A 12,443-nucleotide genomic window follows, 5' to 3' on the forward strand; every position below is an offset into this window, starting at 1 on the left:
ACTTCACTTCTGAATTCTTTGAACCTTTCAAAGGCTTCAGACTTGTATATCATCAAATACACATACCCATACCTCGAAAAGTCATCGGTAAAGGTGATGAAGTAGGCATGTCCATGCTTAGTGGTGATGCTAAGCTGATCACACACATCGGTATGGATCAAATCCAATAACCCTTTGGCTCGCTCCACATGGCCCTTAAAGGGAATTTTGGTCATCTTTCCTTTCAGACAGGATTCACAAGACGTGAGAGCATTAATATCAGACATATCAAACATGTCCACTCCCACTAGTTTGTTCATTCTTCTTAGGGAAATATGTCCTTAATTGAGCATGCCACAATTGTGCCGAATTTAGAGTATCTTGTTTTCGCTTGTTTGTTGTTGTTATAGCTTGGATATTGTTTAGTGGAATATCTTTCAATTTTAAGTTATAGAGATCGTTTTCAAGTTCTCCAGTACCAATTAAACATTCATTCTTGTAAATGTTGCAAAAAACTTTGCTAAATAAACAAGAATATCCATTTTTATCAATCATAGAAATGGAAACAATGTTTTTTCACCAAGTCAGGTACAAACAAAACATCTCTTAAAATCAACTTAAAATCATTGTTCAACAATAAGTAAACATTTCCCACGGCCTTTGCAGCAACTCTTGCTCCATTGCCCAACCTCAAGAAGGTCTCACCTTCCCTAAGCCTTCTACTTCTTCCCATCACCTGTAACTCATTACAGAGATGTGAGCTACAGCCGGTATCCAATACCCATAATTGAAATGTTTACTTCACTGTAGAACATACCATTTACAGAACCTTTCTGGGCAAGATATTCTCTGCAGTTACGCCTCCAATGTCCAGGCTTCTTGCAGTGATGACAAATATCAACAGTCTTGTCAGCCTTTACTGGTGTGGCTGCCACAACGGGATTCGGAGCTTGCCTCTTCAAGGGCACGTTCTTCTTGGGACGTTTGGAAAGAACGCTTCTTTTCCTTCCCAAGTGGACCAGTCTTCATACCAGATGAAGAGCCCACATAAAGAACCGACTTCTCATCTTTCATAGAAGTCTGCATATAACACTTGGCTTTTCAAGTCATGGTCACACCATTCCTTGTAAGTCTGCAATTCATCAAGAGTGCAGTCAGTCGGAGCCTCAACAGGGGACGACTTAGTAAGTGTATACGCTATCCTTTCCGAATTCAAGACGTTTTTCAAATTTCTTAGCCAATTGAGGTAATTAGGTCCGGTTAATACGTGTTTGTCGAGTATTACAGATAGCGGATTGCGAATCGAAGACATTGTCAAATTTGTACTGAAAAGTAAGAACAGATAAACGTTGATGACTATTTTAAAATATTTAGTAAGATATAAAGTATGGACTTTTACTTTATAAATGTTTACTCCCACTGTTTTGACATCTTTCACTACCCTCTAGTGAAAACGGGAAAGTCTTTTCCTCATTAGGTACGTAAGGTCCAATTAGCGAATTATGATCCCGAATAATATCAGCCAATCACAATTCCTAAAAGGTAGTTTCCAATTGCATCTCCATGCAACCCTCTACGTAAACTTTTGTCTCACGTTTGATTAGGACCCAATAATATGACGTCGTTCATCTTCACGTGTCAAGCCTTACCCATCGATGTTGAACCTTAATGGACGGTCGCCATGAGTTCCCCCAATAATATGAGCCGAAATCATGGGAGTTCCACGTAGTTCACATCACCATGTCAATGGATGTCATAGCTTTCCGGCACCCAGGGCCCCCCAATAATATGAGCCGAGCCCCGAGCACGGGTAGCGTTCATCATGCACCCATTGTCGATGGAAGACATGGAAATTATAAACAAATTTATAATTCCCCTTTTCGGGCTTGATATTAATTTTGAATCTTATTCAAAATGAGGGTTTTTTAAATTTGAAAGGTCTCATCATTAATTTTATTTAAAACTCGCCATGTTTGATCGTATGTTTGCCGGATTCATGCAACTTTGTTATTATCATAATAATAACGCACATACTCATTATTTATAACATATCATGCATATATTATAAACAGTAAACAAACAAGGATGATCAATCGCCCCAACACTAATGGCCCGTGTGAGCTAAAAACAGGCCTAGGTCCAATCCTAGGGAAATGAATGGGATGCAAATGCAACTATTACATAAGCTTCCAATATTTACATGTCTTCGATCTTCATAATCATCAAGGCCACCATCTTCCAATCTTGATCATCCACTATACTAATATTTACAAATAAATATCCATGGCAAATAGGGATACATCTCATGGGGTGGGAACGGGCCATAAACCAAACCCACTTGAAATTTGATAATTATTACAATCATTCAACACAAAATATCCTAGCATACACCTAGAAAATTGGGCTTGGGCTTTTGATCATCCTTCATGCATAATATCACATATCATACACCATCAATTAATTATCACAATAATTAATTGATCTAATATTATATATCTTGATCCAATCACTAACCGCCACGATTATAAACTAAATTAACAAAGTATACAAACACCTTTGTCTACTTTCTAATTAATTTATTTATAACCGAATTTCTTGTAAATCACCATTTACTATAAATAATTAAAGTCCAACTTCAATTATTTATTTTATGAAAAAATATTTGCAACTTTTGTAAATATAAACTTAAGGGCCCAAAAAATCATTTTTCACCAAAACATTTTGGCCCATTTAAATTTCACAAATATGTTAGCCATCCAATGGACCAACAACTCAAGGCCCATGACACTTTGATATTTCAAAACACCTTTTGAAAACCCTAGTCGTCATCACCGTTGCCAGAGCTCCGTCGCCGGATTCCAGCCAACTTACCCAAAATTTTTTTTTTTATTTAAAATCAAGGGCTGTTCGGGCAGCCCCTTGGGCTGCCCTTGCTGCCCGTTTCGGGCAAGCCCCTCGGGCAGCAACTTGCTGCCCAAAAGCCGCCCCAAATCCGGCCTTGAATCGTTGCAACAAATCATCTCATGTGGTTAGAAATTGACCTCAATATAATATTATGTAAATGCTACACGAAATAGTATCCATAGCTATGATACCTACTTGAAAGGGATCGATTTTAGGTGCCCGAATGCGCAACGAAAGTTTCAAAATTTGTTTTTCAAGATGAAAAATTCGAACACCTCATACTAGATGTGTAGCAAATACAAAACACCAAAAATGACATACATAGGGTGTTTATGGAAATGTACCTATCAATCTTAAAAGATTCATGATGGCTCCAACTAAGGTGTAAACACCTTAGCTCTTGAATGACAAGACAATCTTCAAGCTTTTCTTTGAGCCCACCTTGCTCAAATATTAAGCCCACCACCAACTAAGAAGATCCACCTTACACTTGCACTAGAAAATGTAAGGCATTTTCTTTGCGAAGTTTGCTATCAATTCATCAAATGAATAAGCAAAAATTTTTAAGAAAAAGAAGGAGAAAATTCGGCCAAGGGAAGGAGAAGAGAGAGGGAGGAGAGATTTCTTGGTGTGTGAAAAAGTAGTGTCCAACTTTTGCATGCCATGCCTTGGTTAAACAAAAAATTGTCTCCCAACTCTTCACCTCCCTTGAATGTCTTTTGACTTGGGCTTGTAACAATTACAAGGCCCATGGACTTTTATTTAAATGTCTCAAACATATTTGATTCCATTTAAAGTTTACTTGATTTTGCTCAAGCCCACTAGTTTAATAATTATTTTACTATTGGGCTCTACAAGACCCAATATGATTTAATTAATTCAACACTTGAATTAATTTAATTATTTGAACTCTACTAGGCCCACTAGTGTTTAATTAATTCAACACTTGAATTAATTTAATTTAGTCCATAATAATGTTTATGAAAATCACAATTTTCAAATACATTATCTATTTGGCCAACTTTTAATTTAGGAACACTTCCTCAAATTAAAAGTTACATTCTCCTTATAGAAGTCATACTTCTATTTTTCCTTACGCTTATAAACTTCTTTATAAGCCGTTCAACACATTGAACTATTTTACTTCTCAACGGGATCTAGATAGCTATTACTTGTGTGGCCCTCAATGGTTCATTGATACAACTAGCCGTGGGTTCAATCTCTATGTGATTCGGACTAAACATGTCCTTATACGAGCATAACCTAATTGCTCCATTCTTACTTATCAACTCATTGATAATAAGAACGTCAGAACTCAAGTCTGATAATACCCAACCAATCATGTTAAACGCCTAACAGCATCGCTTACATGATTCCCTAGGTATCAAATGATAGTGCCTGCAAGATACATTCAATTATGGTTAGCGTACAGTACGGTCCCTTCAACTCATATATCCCGACCGATTCGACAACCATTGGTATATCGAGAGCTGTCAATGAATCGATACTATGTGTCATTTTGTAGTTGCATCGATGGTGTAATCTATGAAACCCCTTTCATAATTACCACCATACTCTGATCAGAGATTTCGTACTACATACACATAGGATATCCATACCCGAAGGTAAGCGGTGAATCCCCGACTACAATGCATCGAATCCTATATGTTTCGACAAAACACCCAACCTTGCCACCTGATGACCCCATGAGAGTCAGGTAAACAAGTCAAAGTGTAATGCTAGCACATAGAGTCTCAATGTTATCCCGGATCATAAGGACTAATGGTGTACAACCATAAACTAGGACGTTTCCACTCGATAAGTGAGAACCACTTGGAAAGTCTTTTATGGAGGGTTGTTCAGTGCACTCTACCAGGAGCACCTATCTGCATGCTCGGACATCACAATGTCCCCTACCAATGAAACATGGTACTCACATCGCAGATACTAGTCTCGAACTCGAGCGGCCTATATCCTTCTTAGCGGCGGCTGAATCGACTAGGAACTGTTTAGAATATACAGTATTCCAAATATGAGTTTCATGATACTCATCATATGAGCATCTCATATTCTTTCTACTATTTGTATATTCAAGGGTTTTATCTATGCAACTAGCATGGGTATACAGATAAAGATGTGCCAAAACAATAATTTCAAATATTATTAAAATAAAGATTGCTTATACATAGAGTTTCATTGTGAACACTCGGCCAACACTTGGCTCGACGGACACCTACTCTAACAGCTCGGCCACACCAAATAAGATCCAACACTCAATAGTATAACCATACAAATAAACGAGGCATCTCCTCGGCAAAAGGCTCAATATATAGCATAAATATCTGGGAACTCTCAACTCAAACCTACTGGGCTCCACTAGCAGACGCTCCGCCAACTACATCAGAACCACTTGCATAACCTGCTATGGAATCACAAAACAAACCACAGCAACCTCGAGGGACATGGGTCAAACCCCAGTACAAAGATCAAATAAATTACAACATAAATAAATGACATGTAATGAATTCAATGCAATCTCGGGTATCAAACTGGATCCAAAGAAACGATAGCAACAATTGTGGCCACATGTTCCAAGGGTGTGGCGTGTCAAATACGCCCTCGGCCCTGCACATCTGCGTCAGGGGTGTCAATCTGCAGAACTGCTCAGCCCTTCCGCTAGTCATTAGAGGTGTGACGCTTAAACGCCTTTGGCTCTTATGTCTAAATAACTCATCCAAGAGTTAAAGAAATCTCGGAAACAACGGAGTCATGGCTCGATATGAATGCATGCTCAACAATGCATATAAATCCACATATTATTCCAATATATTTAAAAAAAACCACATTTATTTTGAGAAATGAGGAATAATCTTAAAATACACCCAAATAGCACAAAGAGCACAGAAACACATAATTCTCATAAAATCACATCAATTAAATTGCACGTCATTATAGACGCTATAAGGAATCGATCAATCTGTACCTTAGCCTTCAAATTAAATTACCACAATAGTTTTTATGAACTCCTTGGTGCTTCCTGGCTACATAAACATGTGGCAAATAATTTATTCCATCAAATAAATATTCAACTCTTAGCCAAAAACAAGTTACTAATTCCAGCTTCTACCTAATTTCGGTTTTAAGGTCATAACTCAACCAAAACACACTTATCAAACATGTCTAGAATCTTAACGCAAAATCCCATATTTCATCAGAAGACATCAGAAAGGAATTCAATCATCTCAACACTGAAAAACGCCCAAAACCAGAAATCATGAGATGCAAGGTCTGTGACAGATTTAGGTTCGACACGTATGAGTATAAAATTCATAACTAACTCATCATATACTCAAATCAATATCCGCCAATTGGAGATGAAATAAAACTCAAAAATCTAAGGTTTCCTAGAAGAAACCATTTCCAGAATCTTAATAGATAAATCTCAGAATTATCAAGAAAATACTACTACATGCATACTTTGAGGACAGAAGTCTGTACTGAGCAGTTTCGAAAATATGAGCATAACTATTTCCATCCTTAATGGAATTTAATGATTTTTATATCAATACGAAGAAAGCACATAGCTCTACAACTCTTATTGGAATCATAAGTTCAGAATCCGAGCACATAAATATCATAAACTCAAAATACAGTAGCTAATCTACGCAGATCCAACACAAAATTCCCTTTTAACACATTTTGTTAGAAAAATCATATCAAATCTTTTTTTAATTGGAATTCCATTTCGTCGGTGGCTACAGAAAGCTTACACATATAGCTATAAGTTCTATTTGAACCACAAGTCAAGATTCTTTGTGAAAACCACACAAAAACCCAAAAAGCATAAGCCAAAACCTGCAACTCGTAAACAGAAACCAATATCTTCTTCCACCGACAAAATTTAAACCCTAGCTTAGAGATTACCTTCAAAAGCTTCCCTTGAACTAAAATGGAGCTAGAATCGAAATCTTCACACTCTAATGAACCAAGAAAAATGACAAGCAAGAAGCTGGAAAAAAAATGAAGCAACAGCTCGGGAACTTGAGGAGATGAGCAAGAAAGAGAAGGAGATGGATGCTATTAGAAGAAACGAGAAGATATAAGGAGGAAAATAGATTGGGCTTGGGGAAAATGGTCTTCCTTCATACACAAAACACACATTTATAAACATACATGAATCCAATTATTTAGTTAGCCCAAAAGCTAGAATGTGACCCGGTCCAAAAATTACAACTCCCGTGTGCTTAAAAAAAACTCCGATATGTATTTTAATACCGTCTATTATTTTGATATTTTCTAATACATATTTTTAACACAAGTATAATTATTTGGCTTAATTATTTTAAATTTAGCACTTTAAAATAATTATTTCTAATTCTTGCCAAATGCTGAATAATTAAATTCGGGTACTCACATTCTCCCCTTCTAATAAAAGATTTCATCCACGAAATCTAGCATACACCACTTACACAAAGTGGTTAAAACATTTACCACTGATAATATATAGGAAAATCCGAGTACATGGAGTTATTCATCATATTTTCAAACAAGTGAGGCCACTCTTGACGCATTCTAGCTTCTAACTCTCATGTAGCTTTTTCTATCCCATGTCTACTCCACTTCACCAAAACCAAAAGAATCGTCTTGTTCCTGAGTTGCTTCTCTTTGCGATCAAGAATTTGAACTGGATGCTCAACATAACTTAGGGAGCTATCTAACTCCACATCCTTGGTACTCAAAACATAAGATGGATCTGGCTCGTACTTCCGCAGCATAGATACATGAAACACATCGTGTATCGCAGAAATACTCTGCAGCAAGTCCAAACGATAAGTCAAAGTGCCAATCCTCTCAACAATTGCATACGAACCAATATAACGTGGAGCTAACTTCCTTTACGTCCAAATATCATAGTACCACGAAACGGTGATACTTTCAAGAAAACATAATCGTCAACCCGGAACTCTAAAGGCCGACGCCTTTTATTAGCATAACTTGCTTGACGATCCTGGAATGCTTTCATTCTTTTTCTGATCAATTCAACTTTATCTTTCATTTCTTGTACAAACTCTGGTTTAGACTTCTGTCGTTCTCCTACATCTTCGCAACAAATCGGAGATCTGCACTTTCTGCCATATAAAGCTTCAAATGGTGCCATACCGATCGTTGTCTGAAAACTATTGTTGTAAGAGAATTCGACCAGAGACAATGATTCTTGTCAACCACCCCTGAAATCCATTACAACTACTCGTAACATATCCTCTAGAGTCTGGATGGTTCTTTCTGACATATCATCTATTTGGGGATGATAATCAGTGTTCATGGCCAACTTTGAACCCAAAGCTGATTGCAAACTACTCCAAAATTTCAAAGTAAACCTTGGATCGCGATCTGATACTATAATGCCCGAGATTTTTATTCTGGTAATCTGTAGTTATTTATTTATGATTTGATATGATTATGAAGGATTGCTCTGAGACTCGATTTGAGGTTGCTTGTGAAATTGGATGTGCGAGGGCAGTACCTCTCGCGCACATGGCTTGAAATGGGCAGAAGACCTCGCGCATATGCGTGATGTGAGTGCGCGCATATGCGCGAGTCATACGGGAAGCCAAGTGCAATTCCAGAGAACCTCGCGCATATGCGCGGAAGGAGGGCGCGCATATGCGCGAGCTGCCGAGAAAGGAAATGCAGGAGACCAGTAGGTCTCGCGCATATGTGCTGGGAGAGGTCGCGCATATGCGCGAGACGTGCTGAACCAAGAATGAGCCACTTGGTCTCTAAACAAAATATATATAGCAAAGTTCATTTCCTCCTTCAGAAGTTCCAAGAAAAGGTCGAGGAAGGTTACGAAAAATCCTTACGCCTTTTTATATTTAGATTTGTGATTGTGAAAGATCCACCCGTCAGAATTTCAATCCGACTTCAGTACCGTGTTTCTATCGACAAGAGCTTCAACTGGACGTAAGTTTTACTACGTTTTATTATGTTTTGAAAATATGACATTGAAGGAATCGGATATGATTCATATATGGTGTTCCTGACATAATAGACATCGTATAATTGAAACCGGATTGAAGAACGGACGGCATTGTGATGATTTTTAGAGTTGAATTGATTGAGATGTGATATCAGATTTGTATCGTTATCTATTTTCAGTTGTGGGAATTGATATCTATTGGTTTGTATTGCTGGGTATACTAAGATTGTGCAGTTATGATGTTGAAACAGAATTTGATTGAGTTCTGATTATATCCAGTATTGATTTGAGTTGTATATTGATACGATACCCTCGATATTGTCATTGCCAGATTGAGTATTGACAGGCTTTGAAGTCCGAGACTTCGACAGATTCAGATTTATAGAAAGAAAGGTGTAAATCAATGTTGATTCGGGATTGCAGAACTCGAGTTAGATTTGACTTGAGTTTCCCTAAATCACATACCATATTTTATTGCATTGATATCTGCAATTTATGAGATTGATATGTGTGGTCTATTGATTAATAGGCAAAGTATGTATTGAGTCATAGGCTAATTTGTCTAGTCTTTGGCTGATTTACCAAGTCTTCGGCTGAGTCGCCAAGACACTGAACGTTGGGTTTATGTCGATGTTGCTTAGGAATTGATTCATTCCTATGCCGAGATTTGATATATGAGACAATGTCCAGAAACCGGGATCCCTAGATTAGAGATGAGTCGAGTCTGAGATGACGAGTCACGAGTTGATTTACAATGTTATATCATTTCATGTTTTCAGATTTTGATACATGTTATTGATATGTGTTTCATGCTTTATATTTGTTTATATGATTGCATGTATACATTATTTATATTGGGATGTATTTCTCACCGGAGTTATCCGGCTGTTGTTGTGTTTGTATGTGTGCATAACAACAGGTGGGACAGGATCGGGAACAAGAAGAGGATGAGAGATTAAGGATTAGCGTGGAGATCCGGACTTAGAAGTAGATTTGATCTTCAGCACTTGATGTAGTTGTTGAACACTAGATAAGATGAATGTCATTGTACAAGATTTGTACTTTAAGGTTGATATGTATATCAGGCTGATTACATTACGTTTCCGCACTTGTATTTTTTTAAAAAAATTTATGTCCCACATTACTTAATTGTTACATTTGGAATTAATAACGATTAAGAAATGAATTAGGTACGGGTCCCCATAGATACTATTGTTACTGGCACACCATGCAATCTTACCACATGATCAATGTACAATTTAGCCATTTTCTTGTAAGTACAAGTACGGTCATATGGAATAAAATGGGCTGATTTAGGCAATCTATCAATAATCACCCAAATTGCATCACAACCACTATTAGAACGAGGTAGGTATGTCACGAAATCCATAGCAATGTGCTCCCAATTCCACTGTGATACTTCAAGACTATTTAACATAACGCTAGGTCTCATTCATTCAGCTTTAACCTGTTGGCAGAGTTAAACATTTAGCCACGAAATCAGAAATTTCCTTCTTCATATCTTCCCACCAATAATGAGCTCTCAAAGTATGATACGTCTTTCGATTTCCTGGATGAATGCTATGTCGACTACTATGCGCTTCACGTAGTATAGCTTCTTTCATATCTATAAAATTAGAAACCACAAGTCTCCCATTAAAGCGCAAACTACCATCTGAGGCAACACTGAACTGATCTGACTGATCTGTTTGAGCCCATTTTTTCAATATATGAATGTGCGGATCAGTTCTCTGCGCTGCTTTAATGCTTGTTATTATCTGTGGCTCGACTTTAATAGATGAAACTATAAAGTAATCTCCACTTGTTTGATAAGTCCATCCTGATGTTCTCAAGTGCTCAGCTCATGGACTTTAGAAATATTCAGAGATGTCAGCATAGCGTTTTGAGCTTTCCTGCTGAGTGCATCTGCAACTAGATTCATTCGCCCTGGTTGAAATTGAATCTCACAATCAAAGTCTTTAAGCAACTCCATCCATCGACGTTGTCTCATATTCAAGTCGGACTGTGTGAAAAGATATTTAAGGCTCTTGTGGCCAGAATAAATTACAAAATGTTCACCGTAAAGATAATGACACCATAATTTTCACGCAAAAACAATGGCAGCCAATTCTAAATCATGAACTGGATATCGAGTCTCATGTGGCTTCAATTGTTGAGATGCATATGCAATAACTTACCCATTTTGCATTAAAACGCATCCCAGTCCATTCAGAGAAGCATCTGTACACACAAGTCTACTTGAGCCTCAAGGTAAAGCTAAAACTTGAGTTGTTGTCAACTTTTCCTTAAAAGTCTGAAAACTTGATTCACATTCTGCATTCCACACAAAACGTCGATCTTTTTGCGTTAATGGGTCATAGGCCTTGCAATTGTGGAAAATATTTTAATAAAACGCCTATAATACCCTGCTAATCCCAGAAATCAGCGAATCTCAGAAACATTTGTTGGTGTTGGCCAATTAATAACATCTTCGAATTTACTGGGATCCACTGAAACTCCCTGAGCGGATACAACATGACCCAGAAATGCAGTTTTAGGAACATCTTCCTCTCTAACTCTAAGCTGATGATATCCAAAACAAAGATCGATCTTGGAATACGTGGATGTACCCTGCAACTGATCAAACAAGTCATCGATACGCGGTAGAGGATATTTATTCTTCACTGTAGCTTTATTCAATTGCTGATAATAAATACAAATCCTCATCGTCCCGTCTCTCTTCTTTACAAACAATACTGGAGCTCCCCAAGGTGACATACTTGGTCTAATATAACCTTTCTCCAGTAAGTCTCGTAATTGTTCCTTGAGTTCTTTTAACTCCGCTAGAGCCAAACGATACGGTGGTCTAGAAATAGGGTTCGTCCCTGACATTAACTCAATACTGAAATATATTTTCCTTTTAGGCGGAAAGCCTGAAATTTCATCAGGAAATACATCAGGAAAATCCTTTACCACAGGAATATCTGAAACTTTCAACATTTCTTCCTGTGTGACATCAACTGCATAAATCATGAATCCTTCATTCACTGCCACTAGCAGTCTAAACATTTCCATCGCTGACACTAATGGAATGCGTGACTGCGAATCATTACCATAAAAGTTCCACTTATTGCCATAATAAGGTCTAAATCTGACAACTCCATGGAAACAATCAATGGTGGCTCAATAATTCGTCAAAGTGTCAATTCCCAAAATACAGTCGAAGTCAGACATAGATAATTTGATTAGATTAGTTATCATAAGGTTAATATCAAATCTAATCACATAGTTCAGAACTATCTCACGAGACATCAAATACACACCAGCAGTGGTAGACACATACACCGTATCCAACAACAAGGTAGTAGCTATCTCATGCTCATCGATAAATGCAGCAGACAGAAATGAATGAGATTCTCCCGTGTCTATCAATATACGTGCAGGATGATAAAAAATAAAGCATATACCTGCAATGACCCCTCCGAGCGTCTCATGAGCCTGGTCCTGTGTCAAAGCATGCACCCTAGCCTACTGAGGTCCTGGAAAGTACTGCTGAGCAGATCCTCTCGGTTGTTGGTAG

At 37.7% G+C, this 12,443-nt stretch overlaps 1 protein-coding gene across 1 annotated transcript; it reads right to left on the reverse strand.

Moving 5' to 3' along the window:
- Positions 1-7,469: 7,469 nt before the first annotated feature.
- On the reverse strand, positions 7,470-8,041 carry LOC142521887 (uncharacterized). The gene is made up of 2 exons (XM_075625062.1): positions 7,817-8,041; positions 7,470-7,694 (listed from the first exon to the last, which is right to left on the reverse strand). Exons 1-2 carry the CDS (start codon positions 8,039-8,041, stop codon positions 7,470-7,472), a joined length of 450 nt encoding a protein of 149 aa, XP_075481177.1.
- Positions 8,042-12,443: the final 4,402 nt, after the last annotated feature.

Source organism: Primulina tabacum, chromosome 13 (assembly GCF_025594145.1).
Source record: "Primulina tabacum isolate GXHZ01 chromosome 13, ASM2559414v2, whole genome shotgun sequence".
NCBI classification, from domain to species: domain Eukaryota; kingdom Viridiplantae; phylum Streptophyta; class Magnoliopsida; order Lamiales; family Gesneriaceae; genus Primulina; species Primulina tabacum.

Bases quoted from the DNA above. Each gene is read 5' to 3' on its own strand.
- LOC142521887 (XM_075625062.1), bottom strand. From the start codon at position 8,041: ATGGCACCATTTGAAGCTTTATATGGCAGAAAGTGCAGATCTCCGATT. The intron at 7,695-7,816 runs GTATCACCGTTT...GACTTGCTGCAG, and splicing joins ACGATTATGTTTTCTTGAAA to AGTATTTCTGCGATACACGA.